This window comes from Desmodus rotundus, chromosome 3 (genome assembly GCF_022682495.2).
Source record: "Desmodus rotundus isolate HL8 chromosome 3, HLdesRot8A.1, whole genome shotgun sequence".
Classification (NCBI taxonomy): domain Eukaryota; kingdom Metazoa; phylum Chordata; class Mammalia; order Chiroptera; family Phyllostomidae; genus Desmodus; species Desmodus rotundus.
The window spans coordinates 164,368,295-164,393,908 of NC_071389.1; the positions used below are offsets into that span (position 1 = coordinate 164,368,295).

The 25,614-nt window shown below is 37.6% G+C and overlaps 1 protein-coding gene across 13 annotated transcripts in view; it reads left to right on the top strand.

Moving 5' to 3' along the window:
• The window catches only part of CAPRIN2 (caprin family member 2), a 39,564-nt gene that overhangs the window by 12,179 nt on the left and 1,771 nt on the right, over positions 1–25,614 (top strand). For 3 of the 13 annotated variants that reach the window (XM_053921677.1, XM_053921671.1, XM_053921666.1), the window contains exons 5-18: positions 2,601–2,839; positions 3,653–3,735; positions 5,761–5,925; positions 7,002–7,045; positions 7,962–8,651; positions 11,365–11,487; positions 12,686–12,767; positions 13,795–13,850; positions 16,510–16,611; positions 17,895–18,041; positions 20,470–20,638; positions 22,375–22,557; positions 23,301–23,401; positions 25,195–25,258. In XM_053921677.1, coding sequence (XP_053777652.1) covers positions 2,601–2,839; positions 3,653–3,735; positions 5,761–5,925; positions 7,002–7,045; positions 7,962–8,651; positions 11,365–11,487; positions 12,686–12,767; positions 13,795–13,850; positions 16,510–16,611; positions 17,895–18,041; positions 20,470–20,638; positions 22,375–22,557; positions 23,301–23,401; positions 25,195–25,258 — 2,248 coding nt within the window. The remainder of the gene's footprint in view (positions 1–2,600; positions 2,840–3,652; positions 3,736–5,760; positions 5,926–7,001; positions 7,046–7,961; positions 8,652–11,364; positions 11,488–12,685; positions 12,768–13,794; positions 13,851–16,509; positions 16,612–17,894; positions 18,042–20,469; positions 20,639–22,374; positions 22,558–23,300; positions 23,402–25,194; positions 25,259–25,614) is intronic. The other 10 variants (XM_053921678.1, XM_053921672.1, XM_053921673.1 and 7 more) reach the window with 7 other exon arrangements.

The following is a 25,614-nucleotide window of genomic DNA, read 5'->3' on the forward strand; positions in this document are numbered from 1 at the left end:
GTTGTTTATGAGGTTATTTTTCCTTGTTTGTACTGTAGATTTACTTTCACTTTAGGTGAGATGCTTAAGTACTTTGGAGTGCGCCTTTATGAATCAAGACCCTAGACATGCTTGTCAGTACCTTCCAGCCTACTAACTTTTGGTCTCTCCTTTTACTAAAGTGTTTCTTTTGTCAGACCTCTTCTGTGATAGCCAATTTCACAGTTTGTGTAACATTTTCTTCTTTCCCTTCAAACAAAAGTTGAAAGCCTTTCTGTTCAGCCCAGCCACATGTCTCTCTTTTCGTGATGTGAGCTCTGTCCCTTGGTGGGGATGTATCATTCTTTTTCATGGTTCAGAAAATAAATTGTATTTTTCAATATTATTGGTTGATAGCAGTTTATACTTCCTATCTTCTTTCCAAACCTGTTCTCAACTGGAAGACGAGAAGAACATGTATTCTGACTTCTTAGTTTTTAGATAAATGTGGAGAAATAGGCTGTTGTCAGTGATTTTTGTGGCGTGAACATCTGATTATAATCTAGGAGACAACATGATCTTGATCGAGTCAACAAACACAGGAAGTCCGGTCACGTGGCACGCTCTGTGTTGGGCACTAGCGATATATTTGTGAACCACAGATACATGTAGTCCTTGTTATCGTGGAGCTGAAGCGCAAGGTGGGGGGTGCAGATAAATAACAAGATGACCATTTAATGTTATAGATACTTCGATAGGGGAGGTTCAGGGTGCCAGGAGCCCATAAGAACACCTAATCCAACCTTAGGAGACGGCTAATGAGACATCTGAGGTAATCATGTGATACAGTCCTGACGACATCCTCAACATCAGTTGCCTTTCCCTGTACCAGCATGAGACTGTGTCCAGGAGAATCCCACTGTCTTGGATAGCTGGACTTGCCATCTCTATACTTCTTCCTCTTCTCAAGCAGAAACTGAGAATCCTGTAGTAGTTTTGGGTAATTATTATTGCTGTAAGTCCATATCGAAGTCTTGGAAAAGCTTTTCTGAGCCTTTGCCATCCTGAAGAAAATTTCTTGCCCACATAACCCCCAGCCAGCCTGTTTCTCATTCTCAAAATTTTATATTCATCCTTTATCTCTTGTCCCTGATAGTAGCACAAGTCAAATTTATTAAGTTGTTTTCATATACCTGAGTTTATAGTGCCATAGTGAGTCTTTTTCCTGAGGTTTTTTTCCCCCAATCTTTATCTGTTAGGATTTATGAACATACAAACCTCTTTTGTAGAGTTTTAAATGCTGATGCTATATCTAAGTAATTTAATCCATCTATAGGAAAAATCTTTTAGATTTTTCTTTTGTTCTTTTAATCTTTATACCTTAGAAAATATCTGATATGAAGGAAATATTAGAATCAGAAAAACAACCTATGGGAAGAAAAGAACTTTTAGATTTTTTAGTGGAAATAGATAGTACTTTTTATTTTATTATTTTATTATTTTTTAGTTGTTGTTCAGTTACAGTTTGTTTATTTATTTAAATGGGAAACCACTTCTGGGACCAATGTATTATGCCAGACTTAAGGTATTATTGTTCTGAGCCTTAGAGTAGACACTAATTTTCTGTGTGTTTCATGAGCTAAATATTGGAAGATAGAGCTCCATCCAGACTGACAGACAATTATGAAAATATCTCTTAATTTTACTTTTAAAATAAACCTGTTTGCTGTGGCTGCTTTTGGCATTACAACTGTAAGACATTTTATTCCTGTTTGTTTTTCAGTTCCTTATGCTTTAGCCAGTCATCTTTGGTTGGTTGAAAACTGACCAATATAATTTAAATATTCTTTTCTTGGAACATCAGGTTTTTAAAAAAAGTGGTTTATCTTAAAAAAAAAAAGATTTTATTTATTTTTTTAAGAGAAGGGAAGAAAGGGAGAGAAACTTCAATGTGTGGTTGCTGCTCACGTGCCCCTACCTGGGGGCCTGGCCCACAACCCAGGCATGTGCCCTGAATGGGAATTGAACTGGCGACCCTTCGGTTCATAGGCCGGCACTCAATCCACTGAGCCACACCAGCTAGGGTGGAACATGAGATTTTTTAAAAACCCAAAACAAAGTGAAGCATTTTCTTGAAATATTTGGTCTGAAAGGCTTGATATACATAAATATGGAAAAGTAAAACCTTTGGATTAATATGGACATCAGCAATAGGCACTTTGCCTTTCATCATGGTGATATTAGAGCTACTAGGTACGGCCTGGAGTTGGGAGTCAGATGTTTGGATTCCCTTGGCTCTGGTTACCTGAGACGGACAAATTCATTACTCAGTGACTTCTTAAGCAGAAGGAGGAATCAGGGGAAGTGAATTTATTAATTTCATGGTCAGTGTTATATACATGAGTGGGCAAAAATAGCTTTACAGTTGTAATACAAATAAATAATACACTAATAAATAATAATACAAGAATAAACTCTGCGTTTTGGGTACTCAAAACTGCCAACCTACTTTGCCCACCCCATATATGAGATTTATCATCTAATCCCAACTCTGTGGGGTTAGATGTTTTTGGACAACAGTTGGTAATACGGGGTGGTGGGTGGAGAGTTGTCAATGTTAATTAGCATTTGTTTTTTGACAGTTACTTAAAGCTCAGAAGAAGGCCCAGAGAAGGGAGCACATGCTAAAACTTGAGGCTGAGAGGAAAAAACTTTGCACCGTCCTTCAAGTTCAGTATGTATTACAGAACTTGATGCAGGAGCATGTGCAGAAAGACTTGAAGGAGGGCTTGAATGGTGCAGTGTATTTGCCTTTAAAAGAACTTGACTACCTCATTAAGTTTTCAAAACTGACCTGCCCTGAGAGAAATGAAAGTCTGAGGTAAGCTAATGAAAATGCTTTTCTGGAATAGAACACATAACACTTTAGCTTATATAAATATAAATATATAGATACACTTAGTAATTAAGAAAACATTAATTTGATTCTACATGGGAAATGTGGACCTGCCTAGACTCTGATAGGGTTGGTAGACTGTCTGGGAGGAAAGTGGATTTGAATGACTGCATTAACATACTTCTTTATTGTAAACTGATTTAAAAAATAATGTCCGATCATCAAGTTTTAACCTTATGCAAGTATTAGCCATAACACTAATTATGAATATTCTTAAAATTTATTTTTGTAATTATCTCAGACTGTTGTATGTACCCGAGAGTCTTTGCCTTTTTATTGCTGTACTTAAGTGGAGGTAGATACAATTTAACTTGGCCAGTATCATTAAATATTAGAGTGAGAATTATTTGGTGTTCTTGTGCTGTGAATAAATACGGAGAAAGAAACCTGATGATTTAAAATGTAAAACCAGCAAATTGAGGTTACTCATCTTTCCCCCCTTCCAGTTATCCATTTTCTGTTCTTGCTTTGATGAAATAAATGAGCTAATGAACAGGTGTCTGTGCTCTTTGTTGGATACATGTTATTTCAATGTTGCGTCTGTTGAGCCATGCTAAAGCGGAGTTAGATTCCAACTGTTATTAGAAGTCAGCCTTGTGTCAGGAAGACACCTAATAAAACTCTTACCTATACATGGCCACATCTGTATGTTTATGGGTTATTTGTATAAATTGTACTGCCCCACATATATATGTACCTCCAAAGCCACTTTGTTCTGTGTCTGCTTTTCCTTATCAGTGTTGAAGACCAGATGGAGCAGTCATCCTTGTACTTTTGGGACCTTCTGGAAGGAAGTGAGAAAGCAGTGGTAGGAACAACATGTGAGTTTTCTCCACTTTGGACTTACGAAGTAAATCCTAACCTCTATGTCTAGAAGTTTAGAAAGATATCGAGGATTGAAACTGTCAGTCCATCAGAACTTGTATGTCTGACAATACTGTATTCATCGGAGGAATGATCTCTTTGTTCTGTTAAAAGCAGCCGATGTGTAATTGCACTAATTAAAATGGAAACTAGAGAGTTTTGAAGTAGAAAGTCACTAGGATTTGGAAACAGGAGCTAAGGTCTAATGCTAGCTTTAACATTAGCTTGACCATTTTGGAGTTTGGTTCTTTATTCTGCATAGTTGTACTTGTTCTGTTTAAGATTCTTAAATCCACACGTTAATGTCAAGACTTATCTACCAGATCTGCCCAAGAAAATAAGAATGGTTTGGCTACATAGTCTATGGAAGCATTGTTGTCTATTGATCTGGAAATGAGCTGGAGAGAGAGTTCTTTTGACTTCCTAAATAGATTCTGGCCCAATGATCAAGTTCAAATGGCTAGACATTAAGTGTAGAGTTTGTGTGCTAGCTTAAGATAATGAAAGCTCATTTGAAGCTAATAAACAGTTTTGTTAATAGTGATCTCTTCCTTTTAAAAAATACTCAAAGTATGTGCAAGTGTAACAACATTTCTAGGTCCTTTAAAATTACAATCACAGAAATTTATTTCTTGGTCAGAGTGCAAAATGATGCAAATACTTTGGAAAATAGGTTGGCAGTTTTTATAAAATTAAGTGAACACTTACCAAGCAATTCTAGTACCCAAGACAACTGAAAACCTTTGTTCATATAAGTATTTGTACATGAATATTCATATGAACCTTATTCATAAAAGTCCCAAACTGAACATAGCCCAGATGTACATCAACTGATACTTGATAAACAAAACATGGTATATCCATACAGTGGAATCTCCTCAGCAATAACAAAGGAATGAAGTATTCATATGTACAACAACATGGGTGAATCTCGAAATAATTATGCTGAGTGAAAGGTGCCAGACAAAAAATGAGGGCATATTGTGTGGTCCCAATTATATGAAATTCCAGAAAAGACATAACTAGAGTGATAGCAGGTCAGTGGTTGCCAGGGAGTGAGGGGAGGGGATTGATTACAAAAGGGACATGAAGGAACTTTTTGAGTTGAAACACCTGTGCACTTAAAAATGGGTGGATTTTGTTTTTTGTAAACTATATCTCAACGTTGATTTTCTTAAAAAAAAAAGAAAAGAAAAGAAAAATCTATGTCATAATGCTCCTATGAAAGGAATAATAGACCCAAAAAAGTATGGGAACTCTGCTTCAGTTGGAAATTACATTTTTAGTGGATATTAACAATAAAATAGACTTTAGACCTATTTATGGAAGGCAGCTATGCTCACCACTATACCACCAACGCCAACTAGACCTATTTATGGGACAATGACTTTAACATCATTTTTGGGTGGTTCTTGTTCATCGAAGGGTGATGTGCTAGGAGTGACATAAAGCATAACTCAAGAGTAAAGTCGCAATCATGGAATTTTTAAAAATCCTTTAGCGGCTGTTCAAGGCAGGGTTGTCTAATGGTTATGTTTGAGGAGCTTTTACTTCTCCAAAGCCTTACTTACTCGGAGAAGGTAAAATATTGTTAGTTGTGATGTCATGGGAGCAGATGGGAGAAACGGCTTTTTCTTAAGCTCACAGAAAAATGTGTACTTTTGTAACATTTTTGAGTCTTTGATAAGGATCTCTGATGTTTAGTCATTTTTCCAATAGTTGAAATGGAGACCCAGAGAAACTTAAGTGACTCGTTAAACTTTGGGATTCTGATCTTTAAAATTTATTCTGATGCAGCCTGACATAAAAATGGACTACGTGTTTACTTTTCATGGGGCTGACCAGTTCTTTGAATCCCCTCAATGTAGAATGTTATAATGACACTGTAATTAGGATAACATTACATTATGATTTCTATTTCAAGTAATTTCCCATGACCTTTTAGGTTATATGATAACTAAGTCTTAATCACTCTTTCTTAGACAAACATATGAAAGATCTACTGTCAAAATTGCTGAACTCAGGCTATTTTGAAAGTATCCCAGTTCCAAAACATGCTCAGGAAAAAGTGTTGTTGGAGGAGGAAATGCTGATGAAATCAGAGAAGAGAAAACAATTGTTGAAGACTGAATCTGTCAAAGAGTCAGGTTTGTCGCGATCTCTGAAGTTCTGTATAGGGGGTGTATTTCTAATACCCAAGCTGAGTCAGATCATTGTGAAAGGACTGCCCTACTTTAATTTGTCAGTGTCTGCATGCGTGGACACCTTTACGTGCTGTAGGATGAGCCTCCGTTTGGAAAACATCTCTAGACGTTATTACCACGATTTACCTTCTATTAAGAGTGAACCATGATAGACACATTAGGTTATACTTTGTTAATAAGAGACTACTGTACACTGTTAAAATGAGACATTTATTGAGTTTGATCTCTTGGTTAAACTATTAGTAGGATAATTCCATTTGAAATTGTTTAAAATGTAAGTTAGAAACAAATACTATAATAGAAGAAGAGCCTAAATAACCTAAGGTTAACATATTGATTTGTGAAAAAACTGCCAAAATAAATATAATATTTCCAGTAAAGGAAATGGATTTCTTCAAAATTCCATTTTTCTTGGGGGAAAAAATACTTTGAGTAAATGGCATATTTGCTTTTGTTTGTTGAAGCTGGATTTATTTAAGAAGCGTCACTTCTAAGGTGGTAGTCCAGGAGTGCTTCAGGAAGCCACTAGCAAGATTCAAGTCATTTCTCATGTTCACTTTGTCCTACTTCTTAATACGAACTCCAGTGCTTCAGTATCTGCACTGCCTCACTCTCCTCCCAACCTTCACCTGGCTTGTAGAGGCCTTTAAGGGCTATTTTTCAAGTCGAGATAACTAATTTTTACCCCACGGAACTAGAGCTATAATTCCAACTTGAAAGAAGCTGTGTTTGTGGGTAAGAGTAGACAGTCTTATTTTCAATCAGGATTGAGTTTTTAACTATAATTTGGCTTCAGAGAGTATCTTGTATGAGGAGAGCTGTTAGCTTCAACCAGCCTTTGGACCATAAGCTTTTGACCAACAAGCAATAGTGAGAATTATTCTTTCTATGAATATACTCGATTTTACTATCCTTTTTCTATAACTTCTGAAATATGTTGCTAGAATGAATTAGTTGTAACAGTTTCAGAACTTAAGAGTTTACCTAGTATTTATTCAATATTTCTTTTATCTTCCCAGAGTCTCTTGTGGAACTTACACAGCCAGAGATACAACCACAAGAGGTAAGGTGCCGAAAGGTAACTTGCTGATTTTGGTTTTTGAGCGTTGGTGTCGTGCTGTGGTTGGGAGTGAATGCTGTGGAGCTAGGCTACTTAAGCTTGAATCCTGGTTCTGCAGCTTACTAGCTTAGTGACTTTGGGCAAGATGTCTGTCTGTTATCCTCATGCGGAAGGTCAGGGTAATAGTAATGTCTGCCTCATGTGGTTCCCTTGAGGATTAAAGGAGTGGGCTTAACTTCTAAATTACTTAGAAGTTGTTATTGTTGTTGATTCGGGCCCTTGTGTTAGCATTTAAAAACGGGTAGACTTTCGCTCTTTCCAAAACTTACTCAGATTAGTAACAGAAGAGGGTATTTGTTTGTTCCCAAGTGACATTGAAATTCATAGAAGCTGAAAGGAATGAAAGAGGCAAAATCATGGTGTTGATTGATACATAAGTGGAAATAAAAGAAAATCTGGTAATTCAGGAAACGTAGGGCTTAAGGTTAAACAGTGTAACTTTGTGTAGTTGGCCTGCCCTCTGCCTTGATGTCTAAGGACGTCACGCGGGCATTCAGGAACACAGACTTTGGTACTCTGGAAGTAGCAACCTGTGTTTGACTCACCTACGACCGCTGAGAACTGCACCTCATGGTGACACCTTTACTTGCTTCAGGCTCCTTTACCAAGGTTATTCCAACTCTGCTAGTCAGATATAGATTGCTATTTTTCAAATATCAAAGTTTGAATTTCTGTTAATTGAGGGAAAAGGAATGGACAAAAAAGTAGGACAGTCTTTTCAGTAGAATAAGGACAGACGTTTCCTGTAGCACAACAGTACAGAACAGTGGATACAGGAATACTGAGAGAGAAAGTTCACTGTTCCCTGCAAGGTCTTCTATAAATTCTGTGACTCAGCACATTTTTCCCTCTGGCCTAGTTTCTTAACAGACGCTACATAACAGAAGTAGATTATTCAAGCAAGCAGGATGAAGAGCCGTCTTGGGAAGCAGGTTATGCTAGAAAACCAAATCTCCCCAAATGTTGGGATGTGCTTACTGAACCAGATGGCGAGGAGAAGAAACAGGAACCCTTTAAGCCCTGGGAGTCGTCTGCTAAGCACCAGGAGCTAGCAAAGCCTGCAGTTTGCTTAGAACAGAGGAAACAAGAGTTCACGAATATCAGGTCCACTGTGCAGGAAGAACAGAGGAAGCAGGATGTCTCTAAACCTAAGCTAACTCCTAGCCAGTGGAAGCAAGAAACTCCTAAATCCAAAGCAGGAAATGCCCAAGAGGAACAGAAGAAGCAGGAGACACCAAGGCCTTGGCCAGTTCAACTGCAGAAAGAACAGGATCCGAAGAAGCAAACTGCAAAGTCTTGGACACCTTCTGTGCAGAGTGAACAGGACATCAGCAAGTCATGGACCACTCCCCTGTGTGCAGAACAGGATTCAAGACAGCCAGAGCCTCCTAAATCCTGGGAAAATGATGCTGAGAATCAAAAACACCCTTTAACACCACCACCACCACCACCACCACAGATCTCCGCACAGTCCTGGGGGGTAGCTTCGGGAAGCCTCATACCAAATGACCAGCTCCTGCCCGGGAAGTTTAATGCAGAACCCAAAGATGTGAGTTGATCTGTATCAGTTTGCTTCTGTCAATGTAGACATAAATGAGCTGTGGTAATGATAAAATTTTAGTTTTCTTTAAAAAAAATCAACAAAACCCATGTTAAATTAATGTACACAGTACTTCACTTAATTCTTTAATGTGTACATTATTTTTCCCTTGAAAGTAGACCTAGTCCATCTGTCGAACCTAGCCTGAGATGAAATGTCCACAGTGAGAAGATGCTGTTTTAATGCTAAAACTTTAATGATGTGATACAACATCAGAATAGTGGGTAGTGCAGACAAGCCCATATGTGAACAAGTGAGAAACGTAAATGCGTGTCACAGGATTGGAGACTTGTTATATTTCATTTGTTATCTTCCACCTGGCACATGGGTGGCTTTTTCTGACAGAAGTTACGCTTTTCTGTGTTCTCTGGCTGCTTTTTCACTCATTTGTAGTCACTCAGATTGGTCTGTACTCTGAAGAAGGTACACGATGCTTCCAGTAGTTGGCAGATATTCCAGTAGTTGGGGAACAATCTGAATTAGTTTCCCATTTCTGCTTCAGAATAAGAATTTTCAGGAGATGGAAACTATATGCATTAAATATTCTGGAATTAGCCCTGGCTGGTGTGGCTCAGTGGATTGAGTGCTGGCCTGCGAATCAAAGGGTGGACTATTTGATTCTCGGTCAGGGCACATGCCTGGGTTGTGGGCCAGGTCCCCGGTTGGGGGTGTGTGAGAGGTAACGGATGGTCAGTGTATCTCTCGCACATCGATGTTTCTCTCCCCCTCTTTCTCCCTTCCTTCCCCTCTCTTAAAAAATAAATAAAAATCTTAAAAAAAATCCCTTAAATAAATATAAATAAATATTCTGGAATTAGGCTTTAAGATTTCAAATACAAGGCCTCATTCTGTAAATGATAACCTATTTCAGGAAGATAAGCAGGCTTATAATGAATAATCCTTGGATACAATGCTAGTTAGTGTTACCTTTTTATTAAATTATAATTTATATGCCACTATTTAAATGCAAACTTGGTGCCACCTTGTTTGCTGAGAAATGTGAACTTTTTATATTCCCTTTGTTCTTCATTTCTAGTAGTGTTCCTTGCATTTCTGTGCCCTTTTAGCCAAAAGTTTTTTGATAAACCTTTGGTCCTCTAATGGTGTGAAAAATGTTTTGCTTGGGGAAATTGAAGCATCAAATTTTATAAATAAATTACCCCTACCTCCATTCTGCCTGGGAAGAAAATTTTAGAGTTACTTGTCTCCTTTTGCTCTCCTTTTCCCCTTTTTTCTTCAAATGCTAATATTAATTTTAGCTTCTTCCTGACCCTGCAGGAGATTGATAGCTTTATTTTATTAACCACATATCACATACAGTAATTGTAATATGTCAACCATTTTGAGAACTTTATTTCAAAACCTAGCTTTATACCTCAATAAAGCTGTTTAAAAAACCAACATACAATTCTACTGAGCATAGCAATGCTGAGCCTTTACCATATCACAATATTGATACCATGCTATTTGCTGAATGAAATCAGGGGTGTTCAGTTGGAAAGGTCAGAACTCACTTAATATGCTTTTATGGCACACACAGCCTTGTACTGCAGTTGCAAGGTCTTTCAGAGACCGAGAGGACACTTCTGTGTATGATACAGTATTTGTCTCTATCTGTCTGGCAATCTCAGCTGTCTAGAACATGAGTAAGGACAGTCAAGGGCAAAATAGAGTTCAAAGACAAAAGACTAGATAACATGAAGTTAAACATTAACACTCATACTTTTCTCCTAAAAGAGCTTTTCATTTGTACACTTAGGGTCTATTAACTCTTACTTTATATGATACTTTGACAAGTTAACTGTGACTTCCCAGTCAATTAGAGGTTGGAGAAGAGGTGCTGACGGGGAGAGGCATGCTGAGAGCTGTAAGAAGTAAACATTAGGTCTAATTCAGGGTGTGCAGCAGTCTGTCTAACCACCTTATAACTACCAATAGCCCCTCCAAGTATACTTACTTTATAACAAAATATAACAATGTATTTCCTCAGTTCTAGGATGTATATGTACACATTTTTATGTCTTTTTTAAAAGATTTTAGTTTTAGAGAAAGGAAGGGAGGGAGAAAGAGAAACATCAATGTGTGTTTGCCTCATGCACCCCCTACTAGGGACCTGGCCTGCAACCCACGCATGTGCCCTAGACTGCGAATTGAAGAGGTGACCCTTTGGTTCACAGGCCGGCACTCAATCTGCTGAGCCACACCAGCCAGGGCTACATTTTTACATCTTAATGTTACTGCAATCAGATACATCTTAGAAATAGAATGTATGTTTAATGCTGTAGTAGTGACTATTTCCCTAGGAAAAATAAATAAATCATTGGTGTGTCTTATAGTTAGTTTCATCTTATCCTAGAAGACATAAGGTAACATGTTCATAATGAAAGAACTTCCTATCAGGGAAGGCCTGTTATTTTAGGTCTTAAAAAAGAGGGTGTTCTAGAAAGATTTTCATTCAAGTTTGTTCTGAAGGGGGGAAAATGTTTAGTTTGATTAGATTATTTAGAAAATGCATTTATGTGGAAATATTTTACTTGAGATGAATCAAATGAGCATTGCTATGTGTTTTGATTTCAGTTAGATGTAACGATAGACTAAGTTTCCTGAATTAGGTTATTGAATTTGAATTTTACTGTTAATATATTACTGGTTTCTCTTGTAGGTGCCTACGCCTATGCCTCCAACTGTAGGTTCTTCCTCTACCCTTCCAAAGGATCCGGTATTGAGGAAAGAAAAACTGCAGGATCTGATGACCCAGATTCAAGGAACCTGTAACTTTATGCAAGTATGAGTCATTATTAAAGAAGTCTTAAGGGCAGTTCCTGGGGCTACTCGCTTCTGATCTGAAGCATTATGAGGAAGTTGTTCAGAACGTAGGTTCTGGACCAGAATGAGTATGAATCCTGGCTCTGCCACTCCCCAGCTCTGAGTATCAGCAAGTAACTTAACTCTCTGCCTCAGTGTCTTTTAAAAGTGAGGGTAATAGTTTCTATTCCTGTTTGTTGTAATAACAATAATTAGACATAAAAAGCTTAAAGTGCTCAAATACTAGTGCTGCCGTTGATCACCAGTAGTCCACTGCGATTGTGAGAACCGACTCTGTGCTTGGTGTGCTGGTAGGTGCCATTGCGCTGATAAAATCACAACATGTTATCACCTTTAAGGAGTTTATATTCCAATTGTATAAGATCGTGAACTTGTGTGAAGTCAGTAGTTACATGTTAAATTGTGTTACACCGACTCTCACAGAATTCCAGAATAGTGTGATATCACTGAGGGATGAAGTAGACAAATAAGATTTTCTTGTGTAGTAAAAAGAACTTGAGCTTTGGAATTGGACCCATGGTTAAATCTCACTTCTGCCAATTTACCAGCTGTAGAATCTATGGCAAGCTGTTTAGCTTCCAACCATCTACCTGTTTGTAAAACGAGGGAATTGCTTATCCCTTCAGATTATCTGAAGATAAATAAAAGAACTAAAATGGTTATTACAAGTGTGTTAACTAAAGAACTCAAAATGTTGGAAACATTTCTGGGAGAACCAGGATAGGCAGGTGACAGAAGAGACTAGCTTCTCATCATGAAAGTATTTAATAGCATGAGCTAGTTTGTGGTTGAGATAAAATAATTAGACACTCATTGTTTGGGCTATAATAAAAATGAGGGCTTGGTTTATACTAGGATTAATGCCTTTGTTTAAGACGTTAAGTCAGGAAAAAAGGTTTTCTTTTCCAAGGTAGGCCTTAGAATTACTATTATGGTTTTAAAACTTGACACAATCTTAGTTTGACAGTTACATTAGTTTCAAATTTTAACTCTTAATTTCTGTTTCTGTAAAGACTTAAGTTATTAACCTTTTGAGATAGTAATTAGCTAGATTCCTATAGCTAATAAGCTATGGACAACATCATGAGTAATTTAATAGTAATAGTTTTTAAATTAATAAACTTTGCTTCTATTCATTATTAAAAATTTGGCTTTAGGAATCTATTCTGGATTTTGACAAACCTTCAAGTGCAATTCCATCATCACAGCCGCCTTCAGCTACTCCAGGTAGCCCAGTAGGTATGTAATTGTCCTTAAGACTTGGAACAAATAGCTGCAGGTGTAACTATCATTTCTTTTACAAATAATTTAACTCTAGACACCATAAGGGTTAAACTGTGTATTAATTTATTCTAAGTGCATCCTTATGTAATCAGTTATATGTGGGTGAATTCCCATTAGGATATTACCGTACTTAACTGACCTGTTTGCATTTTAGAGGAAATCTCCGATGGGTGAACGGAAAGGCAGAATAGCTGTCTTGGGAATTTTTTATGTTCTTGTAGTGAATTCTGCCTGGAACTTGACTTTATAAATCTAGCGTTGAGGCTTTTAGATTCTGATTATGAGTGAAACTACCTCAGTGATATTTAGTGTGCTGAGTACCATACTAATTAATGATGGAGCCTAGACTTGAATCTGGTGTGATGCTTCACACTTAAGATCTTTTGCTCTACACTAGTTTACCTCAGGGGAAGGGTGATATAGTCAAATACATGGTCCAGCTGTACGAAGAAGTATACACTGACTAGATGATACAGTAATTGCTGGGTGAAGTAAAGAATAGAATAATTAACAGAAGTGACGGGTGTTAACAAGACGAAGCCAAACTGGAACTATGTAACTGAAAAGTAGATTCATAGGAAAAAAAAAACTCAAGAGACAGATGACCCAGCTAAGATTTACTTTGAAACTTGAAACTTAAATGTATCAATTAATAAGATCATGAAAGCTCAAATTTTATTTTCAGATTACTATTACCTGTTACTTTTAAAGTCATATTTCTATTCTTTTGGAAGGCTTGAAATGCTGCTTTTGCCCATTTAACCTGCAAATGCCATGTACTGTAGGTGTAATTAGTGTCCCAGTCCTCTCAGACTCTTTGTAGAGCTCTAATAGAAAATTCACGATGGACTTGAGACCTAGTTTTTTTCAGCTGCTGCTTTTTTTTTTTTCCTGTAAAGTATAAACTTTAGTTTCCACCCAGTTGATAAGCATAAACCTTTTTCCTCTCTCAGTGGTTTACTATTGGTTTCATTCTCTGCAGCATCTACAGAACAAAATCTATCCAGTCAAAGCGATTTTCTTCAAGAGCCATTACAGGTAACTTATCCAAATTAATCTTTCATCTACCCTTCTTAGCTATTCAGGGAAGAGACTCTTGCTTTGGCAAGAGTGATCAGACTTCGTGATTCTAATATATAGATGTCTAGTTTTCTAATTAAGTACAACCAGTCCTCACAAGATTCCCTAATGACCATGGGAAATACATCGATTATAATAGAGAAAGCTAGTTGATTTAGTAAGGAAAGAGCAAACGTGACGAATTCAGAGGTACCTTTGTTTGGGAATCTTACTTTGCTACTGAGCTACCTAGCTGACTTAACAGTAAAGGGTCTAAGAAAGAAACTAAGTTTTTTAAGGTCATGGTTAAGCTCTCACCCACCACCACACACACAGTGGTTAACATTCTGAAGAACTAATTTTCACGGAACACACGTAGAGATGTAAAGGGACCGGATCACTGGGCTCTGTATATGCCATGTTGCATTTGAGTCAGTAGTAAGTTCAAGGTTTGTTAGTTTTCTGGTCATTATCTTTTAAAAAATTTTCTCTGGATTCCTCTGAAAGCATTATTGGCAATTTTCTTGATAATAGCTGCTTTGACAGTAGTTTACATATTTTGACCAGGTGGGTCAATAGTTGTCTTCCCTCCCCAAAACTTCTGAGTGTGAATACCATTTGTTTACAGCAGTTTATATTTAGTTTGACAAGGTGGGGCTCAATTTTCAAAAATGTTATTTGTTGAATACAGCCTGGGCATTGCTGAAACTAAAGAGCTCCATTTTATTTGTTCTAGCTATTAGGGTTCTCCATGAAGCCTTTAATTGAAAAATTATATATTTTTTGAAAAGCCACTGGTCTAGTTTAGTAGTTCTGGTCTGTAACGCTACGTTTATTCATCAGTACTTAAAATGACCTTCAGCTGGTGCAAAGAGCAATAATTTGGATTCAGGAACTGCCATAATTTCTGAATATTTAATAAATACTAATGTAATGTATGCGTCTTCATCTTTTTTGTTGAGTGAACCTTTTAACTAAAAGTCAAGTCTTTTAAAGCTGAAAAGTGGCCTGAATTGCCTGAACTTGGCACCTGTGAGCCTTGCAGTGGCTGGAGGCTTGTTATGTCCCCACAACAGCCAGTCCCCCCGCCTACTTAGGGCAGTTGTCTGCGCGAGGGGTGGAAGAAGGGCCGCATCTTGGAAACACGCAGTCTCATACTAGTTCTAGTGTTTGGGTCAGATCTGTGGTAAATTGTACCTATTTATTTAGTTCTATAAAATGTTCTGAAGGATATCAAGATTTTTTCCCCTGTAAGGCCTTTTTAAAACTTGGCCCCCATCTCCTTCCCAAGAAGTGTTATATCATGATGACCCTTCTAGAAGGATGGCCCTTCGCTGAAATATAACTGGTTCGATATTGGTTACTATTAATTAGTTTCCAGTTCACCCGTTTTATTCCTTGGGCTTCTGAGAACCACATCAAAGTATTTAGATAAAAGTAGTGGATTCACTGATACTTCAGACTTTGTGATCGCTAAATTTTTATGGGTCTTTTATATCTCATACTGGTTGTACCATAGAATTCCTAGCCATTGTCTTAGGTACCCCGCCCCCCAACCCTTAGTATTTTATTGGTCACAGTTGTCAAAGTCTTAGTTCCTACTCTGCTTTTACCCAATTCTTACTTTATAAATATTATTAGCGTTAGCCATAATTTTTTTCCGCCTACCTCTTTAAGACACTGAGACCACTCAGAGTAAAAGCCTAGTTACTACTACGATCCCTGGCAGAGCTGTGCCTGGAGTGTCCAGTGTGCCCTGAGCTCATCTTCCAGTGAACTGCTGTTGAGTGCCAGACTGAAAATCCGAGCCCCAGGTTTCCAGGGCCAAGAATCTTGATAAGTGAAGACAGGATTAGATGCTGCTTTGGTTGACCAGGCCTGGAAAGGCAGTTTTGCTGACTGCTTGGGTTTGAATCTCAGCTCTGCCACCTAATTTAGTGTGATTAGTTACTTAATCTTTCTCTTTGCCACTCCACTGCCTGATTGTCAGTAAAATGGGGATAGTAAGCCTGTACCTAACTCACAGGCTTATGGTTGCATTAAGTGTGTTAGTATGTGTAAAGTATTTAGCATAATGTTTGCTTTAGTGCAAGGGTGTCAAACTCATTTTCACTGGGGGCCACATCAGCTTCGTGGTTGCCTTCAAAGGGCTGAATGTAATTTTAAGATTGTACAAATGTAACTACTCCTGAACAGTTGAGTGAGAGCTCAGTGCTGCCGCCAGGTAGAAACAAGGTGCCGGCCCAATAAAACAAAGGTGGAGGGCCGGGTTGAGCCCCTGGGCCTATGTTTGCTCAGTAAGAGTAAGATTAGGAAGCTCAAGTCCCAAGAAATACAAAGTAAACAAAAAGTGCTTCTTTAAAAAAAAAAAAAAAAAAAAGAACATTTTATTTATTTACTTTTAGAGGGAGGGGAAAGGAGGGAGTGAGATAGGGAGAGAAATATCAGTGTGGGAGAGATACATTGATCATCAATTGCGTGCCCCCAGCTGGAGATCTGGCCCACAACCCAGGCATCTGCCCTGACTGGGAATCGAACCAGTGACCTTTCAGTTCACAGGCTGGCACTCAATCCACTGAGCCACACCAGTCAGGGAAAAATGTGCTTTTTACAATGTTTTATATCTTCCTGTGTCCAGGCTGCTGCTTCTCCAGTTACTTGTAGCTCGAATGCTTGCTTGGTTACTGATCAGTCTTCTTTGGGATCTGAAACAGAGTTTTTGACCTCAGAGACTGCTGAGGTAATGAGACCAATTGTCTTAATTTCTTTTCTATCTTAAAGAATATCAGAACCAGCTTATTTTATGATTTACAGGCGTGATCAGCTGAATGATTTAATATTTATACTGTACTAATATATTGCTTTCTATAGATGTTGTGGTCCTGGAACTTACACAAATACCTTTATTGTGACTTTACTATATAAGTAGACTTGTCAGAGTATTGCTTTATCAGATACAATAAAAATATGTCCAAATTGCTAATGTCAAAGAAGATGAAAAGTTCTAGGTAGGATTAGGTATAAGGTTTTTCACTACATTTACGTTGAAGGAATCCTTAGAAGAAAAATCTTAATTTATGTAACTGTGAAGAGTCAGTACTTACTCTGTTGGAATGATTTACACTCGCTTTTTGGCCAATTTTGTCCAAAGCATGTTACAGTATAATATTTGTGCTTTCAAATATAAAGTGATAGTTTTTGCTAATAAGTTTGAGCAAATCTTTGAGATAGAAATAGGAAGATAGGATGATTTTGGGGGGCGGTGATTAATAAAGCAACTCTTAGGTTTTATTGTTTTTTTTGTTAATTGTTATATAAGAATATGTATTATAGAATATAAAAAATATAGATGGATACGCGTTTTAATGGTACTGAGCTGGTGTAAATTGAAATTACTCAGTCCCTCATTTTAAGAAGGGGAAGTATTTGTTACCAAGTGAATCACAGTTGTCTGCTTCTTAGTTCATTGGGGTTGAATTTCGGAATCTTTTTAAGCCTTTGGATTTTTATAGTCTGTTAAATCAAGGATGTTAATTCTTTTAGATAAGGATTATTTAAATTAGGTAAAGCTTGGTTCTCTTTCTTAAGGCAGCTGACATAAATCCACTAATAAGATTTTAAAATGGGGAAAAATTAACAGTGATTAAGGAAGTAACTCCAGGTGTCTCTAAAGCCTAATTCTACTGTATAAACTTGGAATCCTATTAGATTCTTAACCTAGTGGAAAATAACCATTTCAGGGTTTGGAAAAGGACTAGATACTCAAAAAGTTCAGTGCCTAGTCTGTTAGACTGGTTGTCAGTAAGGCTCTTCCACCTGGTCAGCAATCTGTGTGAAGCAAATGCTAGCGTGCACCCTCAGCAGATGGGATGTGGACTTGTAAGCAAAAGCTGTTCTTTTGCATTCCTGTGTCCAGTTGTCATCCTATAGAACTTGCTGACGATGCTAGTCTGGGGTTTAGTGTGTGTTAACTGCTTGCTGTGTGGTAGGTGATTGGCTGATGCTGCATTTTACCCCCTGCAGGCAGCAGTTTCCCCGGGCAAGCAACCCTCTTCACTGGCTTCTCCAAATCCTTCCCTGTCAAAGGGCCCTGAGCAGGGCTTCCAGTCACCTCCAGCGAGTAGTAGTTCAGTAACTATTAGTACAGCACCCTTTCAAGCCATGCAGACGGTGAGTATGAAATGTGAACGACCATTGCAGTTCATTGTTAAAAAGCCATTGTTTCTCTCACATCTGTTACTGGATACTATGTGGATAAGTTTTCCATTTCATTACTCTCATTTGGGCTGGTAGAATTTACATTTGTCCAATGGAAATGTTGTCTGTGGTATTAAAGCCGAAGTGTCAAGAATTTTGAATGGGTATTTTATCAGAGGATTTTCCCCTTTGCAAAAATTACTAGCAGGCAAAGCTGAGGACTCCTATTAAACAAATGAACTGTGTGGTGAGAAACGTAATTTTGTATGAACATCTTAATAATGCTAACCATTTCTAATGTCACACTAGTGATGTTCCATAGCGTCAGTATTGACCTAGAGAACACACACCTGGGTGTTCTATCTTAGTTGAAATTTTCATTTGATTCCATCTTGACCTCATGAGGGTCTTTAGAGAATTGTTCAGATTTGTGTGCTATTTTGGATTACATAAATTACAAATTGCAGTTTAGAATTTTTTATGAGAATATTACAACTAGGATTGTATGTTTATTCTCTAAACACAAAATAGTATAAAATAGTTCTTTACAAAAAACCAGTAAGTCTTAGCCAGTAAGTACCTTTCCTGATGGTGCTTAAATGTTCCACTCCTGGTGCTTCTGAGTTACCATGGGGTGGCACTGGGATGCAGGAAGATAGGCTTCGGTCTGAATTCAGGTGTCTGCATTCGCTAATCTCATTACTTCCTGCTTGCCCACGTGGAACAACTTAGTTCCTTTGCTTTCCCTCTTTCCCTGTCAGTCCATCCTGCACAGTATTGCCACATTGGTTTTACTGACTTTTTCCTATTCCCAATTAAAAGCAGATAGTGGTCCATTACAGAATGAAACTGAAAGTCCTTTGCCTGACACTCAATAACGTCCACAGTCTAGGATAACCTGTCAGGCTAGTCCTGTGCTTGCCTTGTACATTCTTGTCACGTTACTTTTTTTTGCTCATGCCCATCTGTCCTCTCCACATGTTTGAAGTCCATCCAGTATGAATTGGCGTATGCTCGTTTTTTCGTGCATTCATTCATTCATTCATTCATTAAAAAAAATGGGTAGTTATGGAGCCAGGCACTGTTCTTAAGTTACTGGGGTTGTAACAGTGAAAAAGAGACAAGTCTCTGGGCTAAAAAATTTTACATTTTTTTACTGGAAGTGGGGGCTACAGAGAAAAGCACATTTATAACTCATTAAGTGCTGTGTGTTGTGAAGAAAAGTGGAGCAGGATAAGGAGGCTAGAGAGCGATACAAGTGCTGTTTTATAGACGACAGCCAGAGTCTGGGTAGGTCATTGCCTGCCACATGAAAGATCCTCCATAGACTGCGGATTTTTTTCATCCCTCTTCAGTTTTGACAGAGTACCCTTTTCTCCTCAGTAGCTTTCATTCTCAGTGAATGTTGTTATGATGGCATAGTAGCTGGAAGATTAACTTTTGTACTTGGATTTTATTCTATCAGAAATCAAATAAAAGTTTTTTTTTTTTACTGTGGTAAAATATGCATAACACAAAATTTACTTACTGTTTTAACCGTATGTAATTCAGTGGCATGAAGTACATCCAGTGTTGTACAACCATCAGCATTATTTCCAGAATATTTTCATCATCCAAACAGAAGCTCCATACCCCTTAAACAGTAACTTCTTCCCCCCCCACCAAGCCCCTGGTAACCCCCTATTCTACTTTCCGTCTCTATGAATTGGCCTATTCTAGGCACCTCATGTAAGTGGAATCATATAATATTTGTTGTTTTGTATCTGGCTTATTTCACTTCACATAGTATTTTCAAGGTTCATCCCTGGTGTAGCATGGATCAGAATTTCTTTTTTATGGCCAAATAATATTCCATTGTATATATAGACCACATTTTGTTTATGCATTCAAAGTCGGTGGACACTTGGGTTGCTCCCCCCTTTGGCTGTTATGAACAGTGCTGCTGTGAACATTGGTGTCCAAGTATCTACTTGAATCTCAGCTTTCCATTCTTTTGGGTGTCTCCCTAGAAGTGGAATTTCTGGGTAAGATGATAGACAATTGTATGTTTAGGTTTTTGAGGAGCCACCGTACTGTTTTCTGCAGTGGCCGCACCAATTTATATTTCTATCAGCAACATAGGAGGGCTCCAATTTGACCACAACCTTGCTAACGCTTGTTATTTTCTTAAAACCATCCCAGTGGGTATGATGAAGTAGTGTCTCAGTGTAGTTTTGATTTGTATTTCCCTAATAACTAGTGATGTTGAGTATCTTTTTATGTGCGTATTGGCCATCTGTTTTCTTTGGAGAAACATTTACTCAAATACAAGGTACTGAATGTTGCAGAGTTTTGCTGGATGTCACCTTTAATCATTTGCTATGAAACTTCACAAATGACTCATCATACCCTTTCTTTTAAGGTATTTAATGTTAATGCACCTCTGCCTCCAAGGAAAGAACAAGAAATAAAAGAACCCCCCTATTCACCTGGCTACAATCAGAGTTTTACCACAGCAAGTACACAAACACCGCTCCAGTGCCAGCTGCCTGCTATACACGTAGAACAAGCTGTTCTTTCCCAAGAGACTGGTAAGATGTTTGTATTTGGTGTTTTGAAGACTTAGATGACAGCTAATTGAATGGAAAGCAATTCTGTAGTGACACTTCAGTGGTTCTTTCCTGAGTAGTAAGCATTATCTCTTTACGTGTTCAGCTGTTGACAAATAATGCCTTTTCCTCTCTTTAATTAAGTTCACCATTTTAACCTTCGTAGAGGTGAAACCTAGATGGTTGACTTACGGGCTCATATTTTTAAACCTGAGTGCTTTGATTGCCATAGACAGTGATAAAGTTAGATGAATCATTGTCCAGCTGCTTTTATGAAGTTTTTGAAACCATACTGTTAACTCTTGTAACATAGACAGATGGCTGTTTGGCCTTTTTTTTCCCCCTTACAATAAAAGCATTGATTAATGCGACAATATAAATTAGTATGCTTATTCCACTGTTTGCTTAGAGATGAGAGATTACTTTTTTCTTTCATGCTATTCTAAATCATGAATAAGCCCTGGCTGGTGTGGCTCAGTGAACTGAGCACTGCCCTGTGAACCAAAGGGTTGCCAGTTTGATTCCTGGGCAGGGCACAGGCCTGGGTTGCGAGCTAGGTCCCCAGCTGGGGGTGTGCAAAAGGCAACCGATTGATGTTTCTCTCACTTATTAATGTTTCTCTCCCTCTTTTTCTCCCTGCCTTCCCCTCTGAAAATAAATAAATAAAATTAAAAAAAAAATTTCTAAAAAAAAAAAAAGCAACTTTGTAGTTATTTCCTAATTTAAGCAGCACTTGTAGATTTTTAGTGCTGGTATTTCAGACTCCTATTGAGTCTTCTAAAACGTAAGTTTGAGCAAACGGATTGTGCATTCTGGGTACTTGATTAATCACAAGAGGTGGTACCTGTAAACCCCTGGACTTAGCCACAAATGACCTCATTCTGTGCTCACCTGTGCTGTGAAAACATAGGACAGGTAATTTACTTAAAGGATATTTTTGTTGTATGCCTTCTCATTTACAGTAATAATGAAAATTCATTTTCTTTACTCCTCGATCTGGAATATTTAGCCTTTTTTCTTTAATTGTGGATATATGTACATATATAAATATAAATAAATATAAAAATTTGTCACTGTAACCATTTTTCAAGTGTCCAGTTCTGTGGCATTAAGTACATTCAGATTGTTGTGCAGCCATCGCCCTCACTCATCTCTGGGACTGTCTTTATCTTCTCCACCTGAAACCCTGCGCCCATTTACCAGTAACTCCCCCTCCCCTTTCCCTCCAAACCCTGCAGCCACGCCCCACTCCGTGCATTTGACTGCCCTGGGTGCTTACCTTGTGTAAGTGCCAGCACAGCCCTTGTCCTTTCGTGACTGGCCTCTTTCACTCAGCATAACGTCTTCAAGCTTCCTCCATGGTGGAGCACATGTCAGAATTTATTTTTTAAGGGGCTGAATGATGTTCTCTTTAAATATACAGGGTGGGGCAAAAGTAAGTTTACAGTTGTATGTGAAGCAATTTATTCTTGTGTTATTAGGTATTGATTACTATTTACTTATTAGGTCTTTATTTTCCATACCAACAACTGTGAACATACTTTATATATATGTATATATAGAGCGACCTCTCTCTATTCACACATATATAGCACCCGTTTATTTTTTTAAGGGAGAAAATTATATTAAAGTTTTTGATATAAAGTGACTTTTAAGTATAAAGAATACTGAATCTTTATTGCAATTTAACCCTTGGACTTTAAAACTGTTTCCTTAAGCAGCAAATTATCCTGATGGAACTATTCAAGTAAGCAATGGTAGCCTTGCCTTTTACCCAGCACAGACGAATTTATTTCCCAGACCCTCTCAACCATTTGGCAATCCCCGGGGATCTGTTAGAGGATGTACACGTGGTGGGAGATTATTAACCAGTACGTATCGGTCCCCTGGTGGTTATAAAGGTATGCTCTGAATAAAATTTAACTATACCGAATTATTTTGTATATTTACTTGCTCAAAGTATTTTTACTTTACTGTTTTTTTTTGTAGTTGTCATTTATAATGTAGTAAAGGAGTCCCTATTTCTGCAAAATACAGTAGTATTTCTAATATACCTACTCTGTATAGTAGAGGAAATTTTTATATGAAAAACAGATTCATCCTGTTACTGAAGTGAGAGGTTGAGCGTCTTTTTTGGGGGGGGGGGAATGAATTTTGGTTTACATATTTGAATAATTTGTTCTCTTTGTTGATTGACTTGATTGCTCAAAATGTGTCATAGACAATGCCTATTTCTAGTTTTCTATCAGAGTATGCCACAGATAAAAACATAAACTTTGAGACTATACTAGTGGTGTTCTTTTTAGTTTTAAATACGGTTCCAAGTATTCCAGTCATAGCTTGGTGTTAACAAAGTACTCTACACAAAAGCCTTACCCCGCCCCACTTACCCTACCACCATTTCCCACCCTACCTGCAATCCAGCAATAATACATTTCTACAGTTGGCTTATTTGAAGTCAGCAATATTTTGTAAGTAGGTGTCTTATTGTGGAAGCAATGTTAATAGAGTTTGCTTAAAGAAGGCATAAATCTAATGTTGGCATATAGGATCAATTTAACTTTTAAAATGGTATACAATTAGACTACTTAAAAGTTTAGGGTAATTTTTGTTCATAATCTTATGTAAGTTGTTTATTTATTAGGTTTTGATGCTTATAGAGGACCGCCTTCAGTTTCCAATGGAAATTATAGCCAGCTGCAATTCCAAGCGAGAGAGTATCCAGGAACGCCTTATTCCCAGAGGGTAAGAATAGTTGCCGTGGTCGAATGGTAGTACAGTTGTTGATGTTAAGCTGGTGTTTTGTATAAGACACTCTTAGTTTTACTTGTAAAATCTGTGAAGAGTTGAGCTGGAAGCCTTTCTGGTAACCCATGGAGGATAAATGACAACTTAGAAGGTCTTAAGGACTTGATTAATCATGTTGTTTGTATTAACTTATTTACTCCTCCACCCTGTAAGAGAAAATGGGATTCAGAAACAAGTTAAATGACTTGTCTGAGGTCACTCAGGAAGTAAACAGTCGAACTGAGATTAGAATGCAAGTCTCTTAACTCCAAAGCCCATGATTTTAACTGTACTGCCTTAAAGTTAATTTTTCTAGATACCAAGTATAGCAAAATCCTTTTTGTATAAATTTATTTTTTTATTTATTCTGAGTTGAAGAGCACAGCAGGTTTTCTTTACTACAAATGATAAAACTTTGATAGGAGGATGTTAGATATTCCACTTTAATAAACCTTGGGAACTCCCTGCCATTGGTCAGATATGAAAATTCAGACTACATCAACATTTTCAGTTTTATAAGCCTTTAAGTATGGTATCACACTGAGTTCTGTTGAAAATATATGAGGTACTTATCCTGGAAGAGCTTACAGTTATGTGAGGAAGACGGATGTCTGTATAAAGGCAGTACTGAAAGGAGGTGGAGAACATACCAAGTCACCGAATGTCTTGAGTTTGACCCGATTTCACCACTTCCTGTTATGTGACCACAGGCATGTTACTCAGACTTTCTGAGTTCTAGTTCATCTAGTTCATCTGTTTCAATTACTCATCCTACTCTGTTGTGAGAATCACTCTAGGAGATATTCTGAAGGTTAAATAAACTAATACATAACCACATAATAACCACAAGGCCGGGTGTGTATCAAACATGCACACGTTAGCTGTTACTACATGCTTCCCAGGTACTGTGTGTGAAGGGAGTGCCTTGATTAACGTAGACTTCAGTAATGAACCTATCTGTTCCTAACACCAATATTCTAATATTTTTGCCCACTGCTTTTAATTTCTGCCCAAGGAAACAAGATATTAGTTACAGTGGTTGCTATCAGAAAAAGGACTAGGAGTCTGGGTGGGAGACTTAATTATTATATTCATTGTATACCTTCTTGTATTGTTTCAGTTTTTTGTTACATGTATTAATCAACACTACTAAATATTCTTTTCATGGTTTGTATGGGGGCAGACTTTTAACAAACTTTGGAGGCAGTTTGAAATGTTGCCTCTTCAACACATTTTCGTGAAGCTAATAGATTACAATTTCCAGGGACTACTACAGTTATGCAATGCAATTCTTATCAATTCTCCTGTCAGGACAAAACAAAGCCCGAACATACTTTATAACTGTCTTTATAGTTTGGTTTATAAATAGAGCAAGATTGAAGTAGTCTGTGTTCTTGCTTTATTATCTCCTTTTATACTGAGATGAGGAAGAGGACCATGCCACATTTTTTCATTTCTCCCATTACCTAGCCTTGTACCTTTTAAATAGCGTTCTCTAGATGCTTTATAGTTTTTGCCAGTGTTAACTTATCTAATTGGTCAGGTTACTGCTACTGTTGTTAAGCAAGTATTGCTACTGTTGCCTTATTTGTTTTTCTTGGTGTTTGGCAACATCTGAGCCTTTTTGGTTGTTAGATAAGGGGCTAGGAGGATTTATAATCTTACAGAATTACCAGCCAATAATCCTGGGTAATAACCAATTACTGTCTTGCATTTTTGGTGCCAAGGTAAATATTATGTGTTTATTTTAGGATAATTTCCAGCAGTGTTACAAGAGAGGAGGGACATCTGGTGGTCCTCGGGCAAATTCAAGAGGTAAGGATAATTAACTGAGTAGTTTATTTACCCAAAACTACCATCTTCTGTCAAGTTCTCCCTAAATACATTGTTTTTAGCATTTATCTTGTTGAGGTTGTGTTTGCTTAATTTGTAGGACTGAAGACCTGAGGGAGATATTAGACTAATTAGAAAGGCCGTGGAAATCAGTTTTCAGTTAATTAAAAGTGTGCATGTGTTTCAATTTTCTGGAGACCAGAGCATAATTTAACCTTAGGTATACAGGGTGGTACAAAAAGTAGGTTTACAGTTGTGAGTATGTGAAATACAGAATTTATTCTTGTGTTATTTGCTCCACCTTGTATATTCACAATGCCAACTTCAAATCTTTTTAT